The sequence below is a fragment of the Gastrolobium bilobum genome, unplaced genomic scaffold (assembly GCF_033153095.1).
Source record: "Gastrolobium bilobum isolate Gb01-03AN ecotype WA unplaced genomic scaffold, APGP_CSIRO_Gbil_v1 utg76129, whole genome shotgun sequence".
NCBI lineage: Eukaryota > Viridiplantae > Streptophyta > Magnoliopsida > Fabales > Fabaceae > Gastrolobium > Gastrolobium bilobum.
Genome location: NW_026900042.1, coordinates 106,481 through 129,732, shown reverse-complemented (window position 1 = coordinate 129,732; position 23,252 = coordinate 106,481). Strand labels below are relative to the sequence as shown.

Below are 23,252 nucleotides of genomic sequence, written 5' to 3'. Positions count from 1 at the left end.
GTCGCCACTATAATTTATTACCTAAAAGAAAGAAGAAGAAAATTTAACTCTTATTTATAAGTAAACAGTTTCAAATTGAAAACGGATGAATTCATTTTATTTTATTTTTTAAACTAGAAACAGATAAAGGGAACAGTGGAGCACTTTCGCCTCAAGGTGAATGAAACAACTCTTAAAAAAGAAAAAAGAAATTAAATAAATAAATTCCATAAAAAAAAAACAACAAAAAAACATGGTCTTGTTATATAAATTGGACACCACCACCCAACGGAGTAGTTATGTGGGGTTGATACCAAGAAACGCCGTTTCCTTACACAAAGAAAGAGAAAGAGAGAGAGAAGAAGAAGAAGAAGAAGAAAAAGTTCTGTAACGGTTGCAGAAGGAAGCATAGCAGACACGATTCCAAAAGCTGTTTTCTTTTCATAAATTCAATGATAACGCTTATTCATCAATCAATTCAGTTTCATCTGTGACACCATGACATGATGATGACGATTACAATTTTGCATGCCCATATAATGAAGATGATGATGATGATGACAGAGGTTCAAGCTCTGAACTGAACAGCTTTTTTGGGTTATCATCTGAATGAATGATGTTGAATCGTGGTGTTAGTGTTGTTGGTGGTGGTGAAGAAGAAGATAAGCTCTATGAACAACTATGGAAGGCATGTGCTGGACCTCATGTGGAAGTTCCTCATGCGGTCAAAGGGTCTTCTATTTTCCTCAAGGACACATGGAACAAGTTAGTTTTTCGTTATTTACAGTTGCAATTTCTTTTTTTTCTTTTTTTCTTTTTTCTTTTTTGGGGTCATAGATTGTCTGAAAATGTTGGTCTATGATGCTTGGTTAAGTTAGATTCTTTTTCTTTTTTATCTGTTTTTTTTTTTAATTTTTTTTCTTGCTTTTTTTACTTTATATGTTTTTTGCGGCTGTAGTTAGAAGTTTCAACAAATCAGGAACTAAATCAGAGGATTCCACTGTTCAAACTTCCTACAAAGATCCTTTGTCGTGTCGTCAACGTCAATTTACTGGTAATTTTCTCCATGATCTAGTCTTCTTCTCTTTCTTTTTTTCTTGATGAAAAAAAAATTTTAAGAAAAAAATCTTGTTTGGTTGCTGAGAAAATGGTGAAATGATTATCTTGGTTTCTGGGGTTGCTATGTACTGTTTGGTTTTAAGTTTCTCATTAATAATTTAATATTTTATGTGATTCTGTAATCTGGGGGAGGCAAAAAATAAAACTTACTTTGAATTTTGACATTTTTAGGCTGAACAAGAAACGGATGAGATTTATGCACAGATTACTCTGGTGCCGGAATCTAATGTAAGGATGTAGCTACCCATTTTGATTCTCAAAACTTTTCTTGGTCAACCTTAGATTATTTTCTCCCATTGTTTAGATTTCTAATGGAACAAATGTCTTAGCAAGCTGAACCTACAAGCTCTGATCCATGCCCTGCTGAACTTCCAAGGCCAAGAATTCACTCCTTCTGCAAGGTCTTAACTGCCTCTGATACCAGCACACATGGTGGTTTCTCTGTTCTCAGGAAGCATGCAACTGAATGCCTTCCACCATTGGTAATGCTATATGTTTGGTTTTTATTGAAGTTGTTTTTGGTTTCCAGTACCAGATCTTGATTGTTTCATGGTGATGTTTACTAAAACCATGTCTTGATTTTGTTCAGGACATGTCCCAACCAACCCCAACTCAGGAATTGGTTGCCAAGGATCTTCATGGTTATGAATGGCGCTTTAAGCATATATTTAGAGGTGAAGGACATGACAAATTTTCATTTGGGCTCCTTCTGGTTTAACTTTATAGTTCTAATTTGCCTTATGTTTTACCCTTGAATGTATTTTCCTTTCTATTCCAGGTCAGCCACGCAGACACTTGCTCACAACTGGATGGAGTACTTTTGCAACTTCCAAGAGATTAGTTGCTGGAGATACTTTTGTGTTTCTAAGGTATACATTTGATGTTTACCTTTTTCTTGGTTTCCCTCATATGGTTCAGAAAATCTTCTACTGTAAAATCATATAAGAGTTTAACTATTCAGACTATGCAAGCCTTAATTAAATAAAATTGTGTGTATAGAGGGAACAATGGAGAATTACGTGTTGGTGTGAGGCGTCTTGCTCCTCTTCAGAGCAGCATGCCTTCATCTGTGATTTCTAGTCAGAGCATGCATCTAGGAGTTCTTGCAACTGCATCTCATGCTGTGGCTACTCAGACTCTTTTCGTGGTATATTACAAGCCAAGGTATAACTTATACTTATTGCAAAAATTACTAGAAAATTTCTTAGTGTTACAATTAGTGGATGATTGTTGACATGGGGTTTTTGATTGCCCAGGACAAGCCAGTTTCTTGTGAGCGTGAACAAGTTTTTGGAGGCTATCAACCAAAAATATAGTGTTGGTATGAGGTTCAAAATGAGCTTTGAGGTGGATGAATCCCCCGAGACTGATAAAAGGTACCAAAATTTACTGTTGTATAGCGTGTAATGTGACCTTTTCATTACATGTTCTAATGAATGGTTGATCAGATTATCTGGCACAATAATTGGAGAAGAAGATATTTCTCCTCACTGGGTGAATTCAAAATGGAGATCACTTAAGGTATTCTCATGTTTCACTTTGCAAATGTTCACCTTATTTCCAGTGATTGTATGGTATTCATCCATTCTTGTCACCTATTCCCAGGTTCAATGGGATGAACCTGCATCTATTCCAAGACCTAACAGGGTTTCACCATGGGAAATAGAACCCCTTTTGGCTTCTGTTCCTACATCATCAGTTCAACCTGCTGTTGTTAAAAATAAAAGGCCTCGACCACCCAGTGAAGTTCCAGATCTTGGTAACAATTATCTTTTTTAACTCCTTCCAATTCTTGTATTGATTAATTTGTCTTGACACTTGAATTTCACTTTCAAAGGAGACACAACATTAGGTGCCTCTTCTTTCTGGGATGCTGGGCTGACACAGTCAGATATAACACAACTTAGTGTTATGGCTGAAAGCAAAAAGAGTGACAGTACTCATATGTGGCATCATAAGCTCACTGATAATAGCAAAAACAGCTCCAATGCTATACCAAGGAATCAGACAGAAGGAAATTGGCTATCTTCTCCCCATTCTAGTGGTCCTTCTCATTTATATCAGGACACAACCGATGATACCAAAAGTGTCTCTGCTTGGCCTATTTCAAAAACTCACTCAGAAAGATTGAACAATGATCATTTGCTTGAACAAGTTGACAAGGAGAACAAAGTCGAGGCTGCTATGAGCTGCAGATTGTTTGGAATTGAGCTTATTGGTCATGCCACCAACTCTCCTGCTATAGACAAAGCATCAGTGCATGCAGAAAAAGCATCTGAGGGCTGTGTTAGCACCTTGGCGAGAACTGATGCAGGCCATAAGTCTGATATCTCAAATGCTTTGAAAGAAAGGAAACAGGAAAAGCTACAAGTATCACCAAAAGAGACTCAAAGCAAGCAAATCTGTAACAGGAGTTGCACTAAGGTGCTTGATATATATTGTTTATTTAGATAATAAAGTTAATGTTCTATAGCCTAATTTGAAAAGTTTCTGAAGTAAGCCTTCTGTTTGTGTTCAAAATCTGCCAAAAGGTTCAAATGCAAGGGGTTGCAGTGGGTCGTGCTGTGGACTTGACTACATTGGAGGGGTATGATCAACTTATAGAGGAATTGGAGAAGATGTTTGACATAAAGGGACAGCTTCAACCCAGGAATACGTGGCAAATTGTCTTCACTGATGATGAAGGGGATATGATGCTTGTGGGTGATGATCCATGGCGGTGAGTATCTCTTTATACACAGTGATACACCGTATATGTTCTCTTAGTTTATTTGGCATGAACAAAGGGCAAACCCTGGTGCACAAGGCCTCTTTATACACAGTGATACACCGTATATGTTCTCTTAGTTTATTTGGCATGAACAAAGGGCAAACCCTGGTGCACAAGGCCTCTTTATACACAGTGATACACCGTATATGTTCTCTTAGTTTATTTGGCATGCACAAAGGGCAAACCCTGGTGCACAAGGCTTCTCGACTTGAGAGAGTAGAGGTAAGGGTAGGCTCTTTACAAAGAGCAACCTCACTGTTGCTCCAAGGCTCGCCCTCTTATTAGGCATGCATGCTACACTTAAATAAGAATAACGTTTGGACTTTTTGGATGGAAAGTGCAGAACCCCTATTTTTCATTGTTTTTAGAACAGATATATTGTAAATCATTGTTCAACTGCCTGGTTTATGGTCCTCAATTATTCATGTAACCACTACCTCTCACTATTAATATTAATACCATGTTATTGTTATGTTGTTGCAGTGAATTCTGTAATATGGTGAGAAGAATCTTCATTTGCTCCAGCCAGGATGTGCACAAAATGAGCTCAGAGAGCAAACTGCCTATCTTTTCAATTGATGAAGAGACTGTAATAAGCTCAGAGACAGCTGAGACTTGAAACTTTTTCATTCTTAGTCTTCTTTATGTTTTTTTTTCTAGTCTTTATTGTTGTTGCTGCTATTGCTTGTTTTAGGTAAGGAAGTTAGTCTTTTTTTGCCTAGGCAAGTTTCATGTTGTTAGATGTGAAACACTACCTAATTGTAGCTCCATTTAGAGATTCCTGGCACTAATTGTGTTCCAAAGACCAAATAGAATGTTTCAATAAATTAGTTGTATGTATAGTGTGTGCCATGTACCTTTGAAAATTCTTGTCTAGGCGAGTGAATTCCCATTGCCGTTTATGTGTATTTGAATTTGAAATTAAATTGGTTGAATTTATGTTTCAGAGGTATTGTGGTCCATACTGGTTTTCCTGACAAATGGGTTGTTCCTGACAGGGTGGGGTACCCCCAATATGCCACTGATACTTTGAGACACGTTTATCAAACTGACTCAGCCGTTTTGGACTCAGCAACTGGGAAGATTCATGTTACCATTTCAAGTCACAAAAATCTCAATAAATAAATGAATAATAAGAATAATGTGGTGAGGTGTCAAATTTTATATCATTAGAAAAACTTTAATTAAGCTGAAAAAATTTGTTAGCTGGCTTAAGAAAATTTACGTTTGAATATATTTTAGGGTTTTATTAATCCATGTTAAAGGAGATAGTTATCTCATGTCATAGACTAGTGGGCTCCACCATCTGAAAAAAAGAAAAGAAAAGAAAAAAGTGGCACAGTTATCGAAGGTGTGTAAAAGAGAAAACTTATCATGTGACATAAGAATAGTTTTTTCCTATATTTTAAAAATTTATACGATTAGTTAAGTATTTTTCTCTTATTTCTAATGTAAATTAATATTTGATATTATATTTGAAAAATATTTTATTTGATATTTGTTAACATTTAAAATATGAAAAAGAAAAGCGATAGAGCATAGAAAAAAATTTAGTTTTTTTATAGGAAATTTTTAAATGAAAAAGAAAAAGACCTGCCTAATTTAGGGCTTACTAGGGATTTGGTTGGGTCAGTGATGTGTTAGTTTTATAACAATTTTGGCTCACCCAAAATATGCAGCATCCATAGCCAAATGTGTTAGTGGGTTGAGCTGTACCAAATTGACAAGCCTAAATGAATATGGCTTTTATCGCTAAAAAAGTTGCACTTTTGAATTCTTAAGGGGGCCTTTCCCTTAGTTGGGAAGTTCAATGTTTTATACTTTCTTTTATCCAAATATAGAAGTGTATGTTCTCTACATTAAAATGGTATAGTTTCTCAAATTGTAGTTTGTTGTGCTCGTCCTAATTTTAGTAGAGACAGTACCTCTTACAATTTCGATGAATATGTTATTTATTAAGCATTATACAAACATAAGTGACACACAAATGAAAAAGCAGCACAAGGGAGTACTTTAAACTTCTCTTCTTTCCTCCTTGTTTTTCTTTTTTTTTTCTAAAAATTTGTATTCCACTATTCCTTTATCCTTGCCACATCAGTGTGTGCTTTTCCCTCCATTTTCCTCTTCATGGATTGCCTCAAATAATCTCCATAAGTGACTTTCTGATACAACTTGGGGTTTTGAGCATCTATCATATGGTCAAGGGGGCTCAAGTTCCACATCATCCCGTGGATACAAAAAAAAATGCGTGAGAAGTCCTGATCTTGTTCTTATTTGTCACAACTCTCTGTTCTACACTCGTATTTGCCATTACTCCATATCTGCTATCATTACAAAAGAAAGAAACTTAAAAATGTGGATAATTAAAGTCACTTATCTTTTCATACTACTTTAAGCTTAAATCCTTTCTATATTTCAAGTGTTTTCTTAAAAAAAACACTTCTTATTAAATTCCAACTAGAGATGGTGGGGAGAGGGCAATTTTTATACACAATCTTAAGAGATTGTTTCTTGGATTAGTGTGTCCTTTCAGTTACAAAGAATAACTTTACCATTATTTTTCCCTCTTTTCTCTCTGGGTTCCTTAAAAAATAAATTCAAGTACCTCCATCACATCTCCAACATTAACAACTAGAGCATATGATATTGGAGTCACTGGTACCCATCCTCCTTTGTGTCGAATTTCTAATCCAGGTACATCATCATCTTGCATAAGCAAGGAGATGGTGCTTGCATCAGAGTGTGGACTCTATTGGAAAGAATATTTTTATTATTTATAAAGATTTATTTCCTTATTTCATTAGGATTTAGGTTGGATCTGGGCTAAGTTCATTAGTATTTCTTTATATATTGTACTCTTCTAAATTAATTCAATATACAAATTTATTTCAATGTTTCTCTCGTCTCTTGTTATTTTACATGGTATTAGAGCCCAACGAGAGGAATCCTTATCCGTCTTTCCTTACTCTTTTTCATAATTTTAATATGGTAGTAGAGAGATATCACCCTCCGTGAGGGATTGACTTTCTCGTATGTTTCTTTTCTATCTTTCTCTCTATGCTTCTCTTAGTTTCTTCTTCTCTTTCCTGTCTTCCATCGAAGACCCAACCACCATAAACAACTAGCACCTGCCAGAACATCTCTGCCTCTGCACAGCAGCAGTTCTCGTCGTCCCTGTTCATCCGGTCACCGCCACAGTCCACTGCCAGAATTTTGTCCAACGACTTTACAACCACCAACTACCACTGTACGAATTATCTTCCCCACCAAATCTTGTTTCTTCCGGCTGTGTTTTCTTCTTCTTTGGTGATTTATTATTTTTATTTTGATTTTCTGTTATGGCTTGTATTTGGCCAATTTTATTTTATTCCCACATATGTTTGTGGTGTTATTCAAGTCTGATTTGACTTGTATTTGATTTATTTTTGTCATTGTTTGGCTTTATTTTGGCCTCCCATTCAAGGGGAGCATTTATCTCTGTTGTTGTCTGGTCCGCAGATTATTCGAGTTACATTGGCTCTGTCGGCTTGTATTCCAGTTGCAGCATTTATCTCCATTGTTTCCTGGTCCGCGGATTATTCCAGTTACACTGGCTCCGTCGGCTTGTATTCCAGTTGCAACATTATTTTTTTTTTCCCGGCCATTCCTTATATGATGTCTTTTTCTTCCTTTGCTGATGTCCATTCCAGCACCGTCTCTTTACCAACTCTTCAAATTGATGGTCATTCCAGTTGATTCGCTGTCGATTTCTCCGACTTATATTCCGTGAAGCTTCGTTTTAGTTTTCTTTATTTCCAAGATGAAGTGTCCCTCCATCTTGAGGGGGAGTATTCGAGATATAGATAATATTTTATTTTAGTTTATTATGTTTGTTATTTTTCTTTAGGGTGAGTTGTAGAGTTGTTACAACCCCCACTCATTTATTTTGATGTTATATTTCTTAGTCTTTTTATTCAAGCTTGTTGCTTATGATCTATACGCTTAAGCTTGAGGGGGAGTATTGGAAAGAATATCTTTAGGATATCTGTATTATTTATAAATATTTATTTCCTTATTTCATTAGGATTTAGGTTAGATTTGGGCTAAGCCCATTAGTATTTTTTTTATATATTGTACTCTTCTGAAACAATTCAATATACAGATTTATTTCAATGTTTCTCTCGTCTCTTATATTTTACATTGCATTGTCCACCTTTTAAGCCCAATGGGCTTTCGTGTGAGGGGACATGTTAGAGAATATTATAAATCATTAAAAAACCCTCACCCATTAGCTTAAGCTTTTGGGTTGAATTAGTTCTTTGCATACTCAAACCCAATACTTGCTTAGGTGTGCTGCAAGGAGGGTAATAGTTCACACGTAAAACTTGAACTAGTACTTTATGTAGTCCAAGAAGAACATGTTTCTGCATCCTTATTATCACAAAAAAGAACTCAGAAGTTCCTCACCAACTCATTTAACTTCACATGAATAGGCCTCTATTATCTCCTTGCATTGGTAGCAGAATGCCATTACAATTAGTCGCAAAGTTGTGTATATAGTTTTTAATTGTCAAGAATAATAACTTGAATCCCTCTAGAGTTTTTGGCCAAAGTTGAAGCTTTCCTGTATTGGGTGGGGTAAGTGACCAGAATCAGTGTATCTGACCTGTCAAGTATCTGCTCCTCAGAAACTACATGAGCATGCCCATAACCTTGTATGTCATTTGAAGGAATTGCATACTTGTCCTTATCTTCTATTGGAAGTTTTAGAAACTTAGCTACTACATCCTTTGTTCTCTGTAGAAGTTCTTTTTGTACACCATGATTCACTATCTGCAAAAGTAATTGCAATCCCAAGCAGCATTTGATGAAAACCAAGCAAACAACTGACTCGGTTTTACAAATATGTCAATGCATTTATATGAACTGGTTGCACCAAAGTTACATATACAACATAAAAAACTTCTGGAGAGTTGGTATATTACATGGTATTAGAGCTTCTATAACCAAGTGATGTAGAGATTGATCCTTGTTGTCCCCATACTTCTAGTTAAAGCTTCAGCACAAAGTAATTAGGTCTATGCATTGTCCATACTTCAATTTCTAAAAGGGATCTTAGCATAAGCAGGCGTATTTGTAATATAAAATCATTCATCTCTCTCCGCATAATCTATTAAGCTTTTGGAGGAGTTGGTTCATGATAACCTATTACTACTGTTATTTGCTTATGTTGTTAAAGAAGTACACTGTTTCTTTGTGCAGGTTTCCCTTTTGTGTACTTTTGTATGTAATTCACAATTGTGTTGGTCATGAATTAGGGTTTTTGACCACCATGCCTTTTATGACCTAAAAAATTACCATTATGCTCTCGTTTCAAAACATTTAATCTATTTGCCCTTATATACCCGAGTATGGACCCAGATACTCGAGTATTCTCAATTTTTTTGAACATATATCCAAATATTGACCCAAATACTTGAGTATGTGTTGTTCCACGCAATATACTCGAATATATGGGTCCATACTTAGGTATATGTTCAAGAAACAATTACAGGAATTTTCGACAACGTATCTCTCGAAAAGTTATGTGGAATAAAAAAAAACTGATTTGGACACCTGAGTCAAAAGTTATGGCCTTCTAAAGTTTTACTATAAAATTTCCAAAATTTTGTAATGGCAATAGGTTTTGTGATCTCCACTTATCAGGACCTGAGACGTTTGTGAGTAATCCGTGTGTTTTAACTACAGAGCGGGGGATCTATTATATAACTGAAAGGAAAGGATTACAAAGCGATATACATGACGTGGGACCTCTAAACTAATATTTTAAACTACTATTTACAACACCCCCCTCAACCTGGAGCATATAGATCATATACACCAAAGTTGTTACATAAGTGATTTATCCTAGGCCTTCTCAAAGACTTAGTGAATACATCAGCTAATTCATCAGTTGAGTAAATAAAACTAGTGAATATATCTTCTGAGATGACTTTTTCTGTAACAAAATGACAGTCTATTTCAATGTGCTTAGTCCTTTCATAAAACACTGAATTGGAAGCAATATGTAAAGCAACTTGATTATCGCAAATAAGAGATGTTGAGCCAATGTCTCCAAACTTGAGTTCCTTTAGTAGTTATTTTAACCAGATGAGTTCACAGGTGGCTGTGGCCATGCAGGGAGAGATATTCTGCTTCAGCACTTGATCTGGCAACTCCACTTTGTTTCTTACTTTTCCAAGAAACCAAGTTACCTTCAAGGAATACACAATACCCAGAGGTTGATCTTCTATCACTATGGGAACCTTCCCAATCAACATCTGAGTATCCCTCAACTCTGGTATGACCTTTTTTATATAGGAGACTTTTACCTGGAGCATTCTTGATGTACTTGAGGATACGAATCGCTGCATTTCAGTGATCCTCACAAGGATAATTTAAGAACTGACTGCAAGCGAGATGTCTGGTCGAGTAATTGTGAGATAGTTTAGCTTCCCAACCAAACTTCTTTACCTTCTTGAATATGAAAATAGCTACCCCTGATTTGGCATAAGCTTGACATTTTGATTCATAAGGGTATCGACAGGCTTAGCATTCAGTACAACTCTCTTCTTAAGAATGTCTGTAGCATATCTCCTCTGAGATATCACAATACCATTCTTGGATTGAGCCAATTCAATTCCCATGAAATATCGTAGTCTTCTGAGATCCTTTGTCTAAAAATGATGACTGAGATGTTATTTTAATTGAGTAATGCCTTGATGGTCATCATCTATAATGATAATGTCATCAATATATACCACCAAATAAATGGATCCGGAGTTCGAGTGGCGATAAAAGAATGAGTGATCAGCCTCACTTCGAGTCATACCAAACTACTGTATAATGGTGCTAAACCTCTCAAACCAAGCTCTTGGAGACTATTTGAGATCATACAAAGATTCATGGAGTCGACAAACTAGACCGGACTCCCCCTGAGCAACAAACCCAAGAGGTTGCTCTATATAAACTTCTTCCGCGAGATCACCATTGAGGAAAGAATTTTTGACATCCAATTGATAGAGGGGCCGATGATGGATAACAGTCGTAGTAATAAAGATGCAAATAGACGCCATTTTCGCCATAGGAAAAAATATCCCCATAATCCTCACCAAACACCTGACTGTATCTCTTGGCCACCAAACGTGCTTTGAGATGATCCATTTGTCCATTAGGACCAACCTTGACAGTAAATATTCATCTTCATCCAACAATAGTTTTTCCAGAGGGAAGAAGAACCAAATCCCAAGTACCACTGTCGTAAAGTGCACACATCTCGTCAATCATAGCCTGTCACCATCCGCAATGAGATAACGCCTCACCTGTAGTCTTAAGAATAGACACAGAAGACAAAGAAGAGTGACAAGCAAAATTGGATGGAGAAAGACGATAGTAAATTATATTTATCAAATACCTAGGTGGAGGACGAGTATTACGAGTTCCTTTTTGGAGAACAATCGATAAGTCAATGTCGGAGGGAGGGATCAAAGCCATAGGAGTTGATGACGGTAGAAGTTAGTCCATAGGAACCTCAATAACAATAGTTTCAGTATCTTAGGGCATGGGTGGACGCGATAGACGTTGATAAACCTGGAAAGGGGGATCTGGTGTCGGGACATCTGGAGAAGTGAGCATAGGCGATAGTGGTGGTGATGTATATTGAACTGAAACAGGGGGTAAAGGTAATTGAGTATCAACAGAGTCATTGGGAATGGAGGTGGAGCCAAAAAATGGCACAGACTTAAAGAAGGTAACATCTGTCGAGACAAAAGAGCGAAAGAGACTGGGAGAGTAACACCAATAACCTTTTTGTGTCTGAGTGTAACCGAGGAACACACATTTAAGGGACTTAGCAGACAACTTGTCACGATTGGGGCCAAGTTCATGGACAAAACATATAGAACCAAATATACGAAGGGGTAAGGAATGTAAAGGCTGACGTGGAAACAAGATAGAGTAGGGTACCTGGTTATCAAGGATAGAGGAGGGCATGCGATTAATGAGATAGCATGCAGTGAGGATAATATCTCCCCAATAACTGATAAGAACATTTCCAGAATTAAGAGTGTCTGCGCTGTTTCAATGACATGACGATTTTTCCTTTCAGTAACCCTATTTTGTTGGGGGGGTGGGCACATGACGTGTGGTGAAGAATGCTGTGAGAGGCCATGAATGATTTAAATGGTTAAGACAGATACTCACAAGCACTATCACTACAGAAAATACCAAAATGAGTAAGAATTTTCTGATAAAACTGCTGAAATATGGAGAACTACTCAGAGCGATTTTCAATAAAAATAACCAGGTGTTACAAGAATAATCGTCAATAAAGGTAACAAAATATCTATACACGTGAGTTGACTCAGTATGACTGGGTCCCCAAACATCAAAGTGAACCAAACTAGGGGAGGCACGACGATTGACTCTATCAGGAAAAGAACTGCGAGTATGTTTCCCGGATTGACATGATTCACACTGCAAAATGGTCAGTTTGGACAGACTTGGAACCATATTCTGGAGCTTTGTAAGATTAGGATGACCCAACCGAGCGTGAACAATGAGTGGAGAATCTAATATAGAATGAGAATGAGAGGAGCTGGAGAGCATGTAAAGGCTATTGGACTCAAATCCACCGCCAATTGTCGTCCCTGAACTCCTGTTCTATAAAACAACAGAATTTTTGGTAAAAGAAATGAGACAATCAAGAGAATGTATTAAACGACTAATGGATAGGAAAGTAAAAAATGAACCAGGGACATAAAGCACATTATCGATAGTATGAGAAAGAAAAAAGATGTATTATTCCAATCCTATGAGACTGAAGGTGGGAACGATTAACCATAGTAACAGAAGGCAAATAACCAGAGGTAGAAAGAGAGGAGAATGAAGACTTATTACCAAAAGTATGATCAGGGGCACTGGAATCAAGAACCCAATGACCAAAGGATGAATTTTAAGTGACACAAGCAAAGGTATTACCTGTATGTGCAACAGTAGCCATGAAATCAGGGATAGTGGGCCGAGAAACATATTGAGGAAATGAGCTAGAATCATCCATGGTCCAAAAATAGACTAAAGCACCAGTAAAAAAATAAAGAACCAAAGTCACAAGGAACCTCACACAGTAGCAAGATCGAACACTGGGAAGAAATGTGCACAGGTATGGAACGCGTGACTATATCTAATGCGGTGACTATGGTGGACGATCAGATATGAAATAACGGTCACAGTAGCAGTAGAACCGAAGTGGAGCGGTGGATTTACACCTCGGACAAACTCCTGGCCTTGGCAGCAAACGCGAACAGCTTCGCCTGAGAACCGGAACGAAGAACAAGGTTGTTTGATGAGGAATGAACAGGAACGAACAGTGATTGCTGGCTTAGAATAGGTCACATGAATAGCGACACACGAATAGCACAGAGGCAACACGATAAGGGAACGCGAACCGTGAACAACAAGACCCAAACGATGTCGGTTGAACGATGTGAAGACTAATATAGAAAGATGACGGCTGAGCGACCAAGTCTGTCATTGGTCGATGGCGAACGGCTGCCAAAAAATGACGCACGCACCGAAAGAAGGTGGCGCGTGGCAGCCACGTACAGAGAGGGAAGTGGCGCATGAGATAGCGTGAAGCCTCCTATGGTGGTGGGTCCTTTGGTGTTGCAAAGATCGGCTCCTTCTGAGTCCGTTGACGTATGCTTTGACAAAATGGCTGCCGGAGAAATATTTCGGTGAAGAAAGATAGTGGCTGATGGTGGCCTGAATACTGATGGTGCCAGAATATTGACGGACGTGACAGCTTCCAGAAAGACAAAATTTTACTCGATGAGCAGTATGTCGACCAGAAAGATGTGAATTAAAATTCCTCTCGTTAGGCTTTGATACCATGTTAAATACCAGGACCTAAGAGGTTTGTGAGTATTTCGTGTGTTTCAACTACACAACGGAATATCTATTATATAACTGAAAGTAAAGGAAATACAAAGAGATATACATGATGTGGGACCTCTAAACTATTATTCTAATCTACTATTTACAACACCTACAAAGCTCCTCCTTAGGTTACTCGAGTCAAGTCCAATATATGACTATAGAAACTTGTTTGATCAAAATAATCTCGTGGAAAAAAAATTTAACCACTTCGGTGTCCGTATTTGATCGTAAAATCTCGTGGAAACAATTTAACCATATTTTTTTTGGATCAAACAAGTTTCTATAGTCATATACTCATAATATTAGACTTGACTCGAGTAACTTGAGGATGAGCTTTGTGGGTATCACAAAACCTATTGGCATTGCAAAATTTTGGAAATTTTATAATAAAACTTCGGAAGGCCATAACTTCTGACTCGAATGTCTAAATCAGGTGTTTTTTATTATTCCACGTAACTTTTCGAGAGCTACGCGTTGAAAAATTCCTGTAATTTTTTTTTGAATATATACCCAGATATGGACTCAGATACTCGAGTATATTGCGTGGAACAACACATACTCGAGTATCTGGGTCAATACTTGGGTATACAGGGGCAGGTAGTTAAAATGTTTTGAAACGAGGGCATAATGGTAATTTTTATTATAAAAAGGGTAAAAAGGTCAAAAAGCCTTAAGAAATATTTAAAAATTGGCTAAAGGTTTGGTCCATACCCCACAAGGGCATGGGTTCAAACCTCGTTGGGCGATGTGAGGACTTTGCTGGTGGATAATATGTAATTTCTCTCGAAAATCCTTAAAGAGGTTGGGGATATTCATTAACCATAGTGGGATACCGGTGTCTAATCCCACATAAATTATTTGTATAAAAAAAAATTACCCGAGAGAAACCCCACTTCTTGCATGCTATGTCCAGTTTCAAGAACTCTTCGGTGTTCCCATATGAGAGCAGTGCTAAATCAATGACAAGTGGGGAATGTTGGGGTAAACCAGAAAAGTTTGGGTATAGCCGGATCTAAATGTTGGCTAGGTAAGCGTCCTATAGTAAGAGAAGTAGTTATGAATGGTGATTGGATTGATGATAAAATAGAATCCTCAAATGAAAGGTGAGGCATATAGTTGCCTTTTTCCACTTCTTCTTGACTCCTCACGTATCTTTGAGGAACCTGCAAAGGATTCTTCTTCACCAGTTCTTGAACATTGGGAACTGCTACAGATGGAACAAAATAGGGTGGTTCCTGCATCTCAGTCACTAACTCACTCATCTTTGCTCAAAAGATAGCCACTATTGGACCAAAGACTAAGGAAGTCATTGAAATAAAGCCCAGAAGAAGAGTTCAAGAAATAGAAATCCGTGAACAAGAAAAAGGAAGGAGATAATAACAAGAAGCATGTGGTGTGAGTAACAAACCAAAGGAACAGATTGTCGAGATTGTAACAAATGATGCTGGGAATAAGCTTGGTGTTGGGAACTAAGTTCCCTCGAGCTCGGCTAAGCCGCCTTTGTGCGGAAGTCAATCAACAAGATCCTGATCTCGGATCTCGGCAATACCTCGGCCTGAACTTCACCAAGTCGGGTCGCGCTGAGGAAAATCAAAACGAAAAATTACAAAACAGGAGAGATAGAGAGAGAGAGAGAGGAGGAGGAGGAGGAGAACACAACCAGATTTAACGTAGGAAAACCTTCTTCAATGAAGAAGTAAAAAACCCACGGGACCTAGTCTAGATAAAAAATTCACTATGAAAATAACGGTTACAAAGAATCAAATACACCAATGTGGTGGTTAACTCAACCTTTCCAATAATGGTGATGATCAAACTACCCTAGAGATGTTTCACTCAAACTCTCTCTAGAGATCTCTCAAATGCAAAGCATAAAGCTTTGCTCAAACTCTCAAAAAATTATCTCTCTCATTCTCAAAAAAACTCTGCCTCCACCCTCAACTAATGAATATATAGAGGAGGTGAGATCTAGGGTTTAGGATTTTTAGGAAATCCCTTAATGGACTTGAGCTTAGCATTGAGGGAGGAAGCCCAACAAATCTCCCCCTCCGACTTCAATGCGTCGGCTTCAGCATCAACCCAGCTCCTTCACAGCAGTCTTCAAATTTTCTTGTTGGAACCGGCTTCGTCATCATATCGGACCAATTTTGGTCAGTGTGCACTTTAACGAGTTCGAGCTCTACACCTTTCACTATATCCCGGATCCAGTGATACCTCACATCAATATGTTTAGTGTGGGAGTGATAGGTCTAATTTTTTGCAAGATGGATTGCGCTTTGATTGTCACAACCCAGCTCGTACTTGTCTTGATCATGGCCTAGTTCCGTAAGGAACTTCTTCATCCACAACATCTCTTTGCTTGCTCAGTAGCGGCAATGTACTAGACTAAGTTGTCGATAGTGCAACACATTTATGAAGTCTTGATTGCCAAGAGACAGCTCCTTCGGCAAATCTCATCATGTATCTCGTCGTTGATTTTCTCGAGTCGGAATCTCCCCCTAAATCAGAATTCAAGTAGCCTTGCAACTCGGCTTTGCCTTCTCCAAATCAGAGGCATAAATTGTTCATACCTCAGAGGTACTTCAAGATCCAATTCACTGCTTCCCAGTGCTCTTTGCCGGGGTTTGACAGATACCGGCTTACCATTCTAACAGCATACGCCAAGTCGGGTCTAGTGCAAACCATTGCATACATCAAGCTTCCGACGACGGATTGGTACGGGATCTTCATCATCTCATCTTTGTCTTCATCAGATCTCGGACATTGCTTCTGGTTTAGCTTTATGTGTGCGGCTAAGGGGGTGCTCACTGTTTTGGCTTTGTCCATGCTGAATCTCTTCAAAATCTTCTCAATATACTTCTCTTGACTCAGCCACAGTAGCTTCTTTTGTCTATCTTGGATGATCTTGATTCTGAGAATCTGCTTTGCAGGGCCGAGGTCCTTCATTGCGAAGAATGAGCTCAACGCCTTTTTCAGGGCGGCTATCCTCGATTTGTCTTTCCCTAAATAAGCATGTCGTCAACATATAACAACAAAATCAAAAAATCTCTGGCCTCATACCTCTTCACAAATACGCAGTGGTCGGCTTCTGTCTTCTCAAACTTATGATCAATCATGAATGATTCAAATTTCTTGTACCACTGCCGAGGTGCTTGCTTCAAGTCATAGAGGCTCTTCTTCAACTGACATAACAAGTCTTCTTGGTCTAGAGCTCGGAATCCTTCAGGTTGCTCCATATAAATTTCTTCTTCTAAATCACCGTGAAGAAATGCCGTCTTCACGTCCATTTGTTCTACCTCGAGGTCCATTGAAGCCGCCATGGCTAACACCGTTTGGACCGAGGTCATTTTTAACACAGGAGAAAAAATCTCCTCAAAGTTAACTCATTTCTTCTTATTGCAGTCTTTCACTACAATCCAGACTTTGTATCTCGGCTTTTGCCCGTTCTCTTCATTCTTAATCTTGTGGACCCATTTATTTTTCAGAGCTAGTCTTCCTTCAGGAAGCTCGGTCGGCTCATAAATCTGATTTTCGTGCAAAGAATTCATTTTGTCTTGCCTTGGCTTTTCCCGTTCTTCTTTCTCTGAGCTCATCACAGCCTCATCATAACTCTGAGGCTCATCGTCTTCAGCAACAACGGTGTATTCATCAGATGGGTATCTTGTAGAGGGTCTTCTTTCTCGAGTTGGATATCTCGTCTGTTCTTCAACTTGTGAACCCGGTTCATCATTCTCATCCCGAATCTCATTATCAACTCGGACCTCAGTGTCTTGGTCATCAATTTCTTCATTATTTTCTTGATTTTCTCCCCCTGCTTCAGCTCGAACAAGAGGAACGGGTTCTTCACGTCTGACAATAACCCGGACTTTGGGCTTCGAGATGTCATGAATGTTCTCATCTTCATGAAAGATCACATCTCGGCTTCTCACTATCTTCTTATTGATTGGATCCCAAATTCGGAACCCAAACTCACATCTCGGCGAACCAAGATAGATGTATTCTTTAGTCTTTGCATCGAGTTTTGCCCTTTCATCTTTAGGGATATGCACGAAAGCTCGGTATCCAAACACCTTCAGTTGATTATAGGTCGCTTTTCGACCTGTCCAAACTTCTTCTGGAATTTCTCCTTCAAGTGGCCGTGATGGTGAGAGGTTGATCAAGTCAACAGCAGTTCTGACAGCTTTTCCATAGAATGATTTCGGTAATCTGGCATTGGATAACATGCTTCGGACCTTCTCTTCAATAGTTTTGTTCATCCGCTCAGCCAATCCATTCAGCTGAGGTGTCTTGGGGGGCGTCTTCTCAAGTCGGATCCCGCCGCTCTACAGTATGCATCAAATGGGCCGCAATACTCACCACCATTTCCAGATCGGACCACCTTCAATATCTTGCCAGTCTCCCTTTCAACCAAAGCATGGAATTCTTTAAAGGATTGGAGTACCCGGTCTTTAGACTTCAACAAATATACCCACACTTTGCGGGAGTGGTCATCAATGAATGAAACAAAATACTGAGCTCCTCCAAGGGATCTTTCTTACATGGAGTAGACATCAGTATTGACGAGGTCAAGAATCTACATGCGTCGTCTGGGTTGATCCGGTCTCACAAAAGAAACCCAGTGCTGCTTTTCAGCTAGGAAGTGCGTGCAACTCTCCAACGCTTGGCCTTTCAACTCAGTCAATGATCCTTTCTTATTTAGGATTTGGAGCCCTTTCTCACTCATGTGGCCGAGGCGCTTGTGCCATACCTCCAAGCTTGGTTCATCTCGAAAAGAATTGGCTTCTCCGCCATTGATCTTTCCTTGCATCACATACAAGGAGCCTTCCTTCTTATCTCGGCATCTGGGTTGGCAGCCACCGCAGTGGTGCTCTTGTCTTCCCTCTTCTTGAAAATAATTCGATCCGACTTCACAGAGTCGTTCTTCTCGCCATTCTGTAGGGTCCAGCAGTCTGGCTTCTTATGACCTGTCTTTTCACAGTAAACACACTTCAAATCATATCTCGGCTTTAACCGACCTCTGGACTTTCCTCTTCTATCACGATCTCGACCCCGACTCTTGCTTCTACCCCGGGAGTTGGATTTCCCTCTGTTCTCAGCAACGTTGGCCTCAGACGTGCTCGAAATACCTCGTTCTCTTCTCCTGGCTTCTTCACCCAAGAGGTTGTCTGTCACGACATCCATATTGAATTTTCCATCTGGAATCGAATTATTCAAGGTTACCACTAGAGTATCCCAGCTTTCTGGCAGCTAGCTCAACAGCGGCAAGGCCTGCATCTCGTCATCAATTTTCATATCAGCCTTTGACAGCTGATTCACAATACCTTTATAGGTGTTGAGATGTTCAATTATACTCATGTCGTCCTTGTATGCTAACTTCACAAGTCGGCGAACCAGGTGTGCTTTGTTCCTAGGAGTCTTCTTCTGAATCATGGACTCCAACTTCGTCCATAACTCGTACGCGTTCGTGAACTCGGACACATGCTCAAAGAGGCTCTTGTCAATGTATTTTCTGATCGTAGCTATCGCCTTATGACTCTGGATCTGCCACTCCTTATCGGTTTTTCTTCTGGTCTCTTATCAAGGTTAATGGGCTCATGTAAATCTTTGCAGTAGAGATGATCTTCCATCATTGGTCTCCAATAGGTGAAATTGTCTGCGGTCAGCTTGAACATGTCTCCATCATTGGTTATGCCACTGGTCTCCATCTCGTCTCCCTCAAAACCCTTCGAACTCGGGCTCTGATACCACTGTTGGGAACTAAGTTCCCTCAAGCTCGGCTAAGCAGCCTTTGTGCGAAAGTCAATCAACAAGATCCTGATCTCGGATCTCGGCAATACCTCGTCCTGAACTTCACCAGGTCGGGTCGCGCAGCGGAAAATCAAAACGAAAAATCACAAAATAGGAGAGAGAGAGAGAGAGAGAGAGAGAGAGAAGGAGAACACAACCAGATTTAACGTGGGAAAACCTTCTTCAATGAAGAAGTAAAAAACCCACGGGACCTAGTCCAGATCAAAAATTCACTATGAAAATAATGGTTGCAAAGAATCAAATACACCAATGTGGTGGTTAACTCAACCTTTCCAACAATGGGGATGATCAAACTACCCGAGAGATGTTTCACTCAAACTCTCTCTAGAGACCTCTCAAATGCAAAGCATAAAGCTTTGCTCAAACTCTCAAAAAATTATCTCTCTCATTCTCAAAAAAACTCTGCCTCCGCCCTCAACTAATGAATATATAGAGGAGGTGAGATCTAGGGTTTAGGGTTTTTTAAGAAACCCCTCAATGGGCTTGACCTTAGCATTGAAGGAGGAAGGCCAACACTTGATGCTTAGAATACATTAAAGACAAATACAATTTCTATAAAGTGGTGGAGATTGGAGAATGAGAGTTGTCCACATGACTACATGGACTAACAGCCTCAAATTAATGAGAGGATGAGAGCTATATTGGGTGATTACAGAAAATATCTTCTCAACACTGGTATATCAATATCACTTGCTAAAATTGGAAAAAAAAATTAACATATATAAGTGTACTTATTTTATTTATGGCTTTATGGTTAATGTTGCCTGTATTGCAATTGGTTGTCATCAATAATGCCATGCATCTAAGTTTGAAGAAATATGGCCCCTAATGTCTTTGTCTGCCTCTCCGATACAACTCACACCCACAATTTTAAAATTTCACATCATATAGTCCTTGTGAAATTTCTTTCTGAATTTAAACAGAGAAGTCGTGTTAGAAAAATATAAAGCTATTAATATATCTACACTTAATCGCTTAATTTATTGGATTGAATTGGTATTTTGCATAGTATCAGAGCCTATATAACTAAGTGATCACGAGTTTGATCTCGCTGTCCTTATTCTAATAATATATAATTAAATATTAGCTTAAGTTTTTGGATTGAAATAATTTTTTACCGCCCATTAAAATTTGGGAATATTTGTAACAGAGAGACAAAATTTGTGAATATCACGTGAATTGGTCAGATCCTCTCAGTGAAGAGATGAGTCAAAGAATTGTACAAAAGAGATGGTTGCCTTGCTTTTCTCTTCATTTTCAATTTCACTTTACTTTCATTTTTTTTTTTTTCAAGTCAAGATAGAAAAAAAAAGTAAAAAAGGGTGATAATGTTGAATGATTTTTTCTTCTTCTTCTTTGCTTATTATTTTAAGTGGAGTTTTACTCTATGCCTGAACTTTTGGTTTTGGTTTAAGTGTGTCAATCTTTGAACTTACATACTTGTTTTCATGTTATCAATAATAAGTTGGAGACCATTCCCAATCCAAGTAATTGAAATAGATTAAACTAACTATACGGCAAAGCGTGGTTAGCACTAAAGCAAAAATGTGAAATGTTATTCTATATCCTCTTATTTTCAATCCGTCCTACTTTATATACTTTTAAGAGAATCTTCTCATGATGAAGAACAATTCCTGTTTTTCAGCATGAAACAACATAGGACAGAACTAGACCAAATATAACCTAAAAAAGAAGACAGTATTATGATGTGATGAAGACGTTCCTTTCCTTCTTTCCTAATTTGAAGTCATAAAAAATCTTTGCAGATCTATGAAGGAATCCTTATTTTGACATCTTTCTTATTGGAACAGAAAAGTGATAACAAAATATGAAGCCCTGCATCTATTGAGGCTCCTAGAATAATCAAGTGCAAAAGTAATGATTCTACAACTCATACCAAAAGTTTTGCATCCAATAAATTGAAGATAATGTTGAAGGAATTCTCACTCTCTTACATGACACTATTAGCATATTAGCATGACACTATCATGTTTTTAAGGAAAAAGAGAATATTAATCTATAATTATCTTTCCATTTAAATTCTTTTTCATTTTATACTTTGATTTTATATATATTTGGAAATTTTACTTCTCATTTGCAACATCAATTTTTCCAAAATTCCCTTTAATTATTTTCTCATAATTTTGCTATTCATTTGTATTTTGTATATATAGTTGCCCATAATCTTTTATTTATGTAGCTGTTGGCCTACAAATGATGCTGCACAATTTTGCTTTTCCCTTTGTCATAAGTAAAATGTTAGTTTACAACTAACTATTCCCAAGTAAACTAAATTGAATTTCATACATGGCAAATCATCATCGACAGTAAGAACAAAAATGTACCCTTTTTTTAAACTATCTTCATGAGATAGAACAATGACTATTCAACAAGAATAAGAAAAAAACTAAAGAAAAAAAAGACAGAACTATGCAAATTAAAAACACAGGAAAATACTAAAATATCCAGAAAACAGTTCTTAACTAATGTCTGATAATATATAATCTTTGCAATTCTATGACATCAGCTTCAACTTCTATTTGGCACCAGGATCCTTTTACTGTGGAGGAGGGCAGAAAGTGATAACATAACGTGAAGCCCTGCATTTGTTAAGGCTGCCAACATCATCATATGCATAACTATAAGCCTTGGGGCATATAGCCTTAAAGAGGTGTGCAAAAAGGGTAGGCTTGCAAGTCTTGGGGTCAGAATAACTCCCTGTGCAACAATACTTAGCTGATTGCATTGCCAAACATGCACTTTTACACCCCACAACTTTACCATTTTTCTTCACTTCCAATGCTGATGGACAACAAACATTCAAATCCACCTCACAAGAAGCCACCCCACACCCAATTCCACCTCCAACAGGCTTCATAGAAACAGGCAAGTTGAAACCATCCACCAAACTCACATCATAGAAATGCAATGGAGAAGATGAAGTTCCCAGTGTCATTTCAACAACTGTTGCTGGTGGAACTCCTCCTTGCCCTCTACAATGTAGTTTCCCATTGCAATCACCAGTGAGACAGTGTCCATTCCCATCATTGTCAAAGCTACAACCCTGCCTTCCCCATATTCTCCCTGACCACTTCTCTGGTACATCAAATACTACTTCTTCACCACTTCCAAGATGAATCCCACCATCTTTTGGAGTTTGTTGACCAGCACTTCCTAGTATCCCTGGCCATACACTTTCCCCACAATTGTTCACTAGAATTAGCTGAGCCCCATCTGCAACAAATAAATATAAAAAAAAATGATATGCTTAGAAAGATAGCATATTAGTTATGCAAGCTTATATCATATGCTTCTTTTTCTTTTTTGAAATTTTCAATACACTAATAGTAGTTAGTACTGAAAAAACTAAATGACATGATTGAAGTTGGAGACAATAATAATTTACATAGTTGATATGATATATATTGAATGATGTGGTGTAACAAAAGTGAATGCTGTTTATACCAAGTGCATCAATAATTATAAACACAGATTTTTACAAATAGGCAAAAGAATCATTGAGTAGGAAGAAGAGGAAATAGTATTACCTATGAGTATGATGGAGCAAAAGGGAACCAGGTAGAAGAGAAAGGGTAAGAGAATTGAGGAAGTTCTTGCCATT

General features: G+C 38.2%; 1 protein-coding gene and 2 pseudogenes across 1 annotated transcript; 1 reads left to right on the top strand and 2 right to left on the bottom strand.

Moving 5' to 3' along the window:
- The first annotated feature begins 294 nt into the window (after window positions 1-294).
- LOC133294978 (auxin response factor 9-like) lies at window positions 295-4,811 on the top strand (annotated as a pseudogene).
- A 1,129-nt stretch (window positions 4,812-5,940) lies between these two features.
- On the bottom strand, window positions 5,941-15,084 carry LOC133294977 (oxoglutarate-dependent flavonoid 7-O-demethylase 1-like; annotated as a pseudogene).
- Window positions 15,085-22,187: 7,103 nt separating this feature from the next.
- Window positions 22,188-23,252, bottom strand: LOC133294982 (thaumatin-like protein). The gene is made up of 2 exons (XM_061493758.1): window positions 23,179-23,252; window positions 22,188-22,864 (listed from the first exon to the last, which is right to left on the bottom strand). Exons 1-2 carry the CDS (start codon window positions 23,249-23,251, stop codon window positions 22,188-22,190), a joined length of 750 nt encoding a protein of 249 aa, XP_061349742.1. The 5' UTR covers window position 23,252.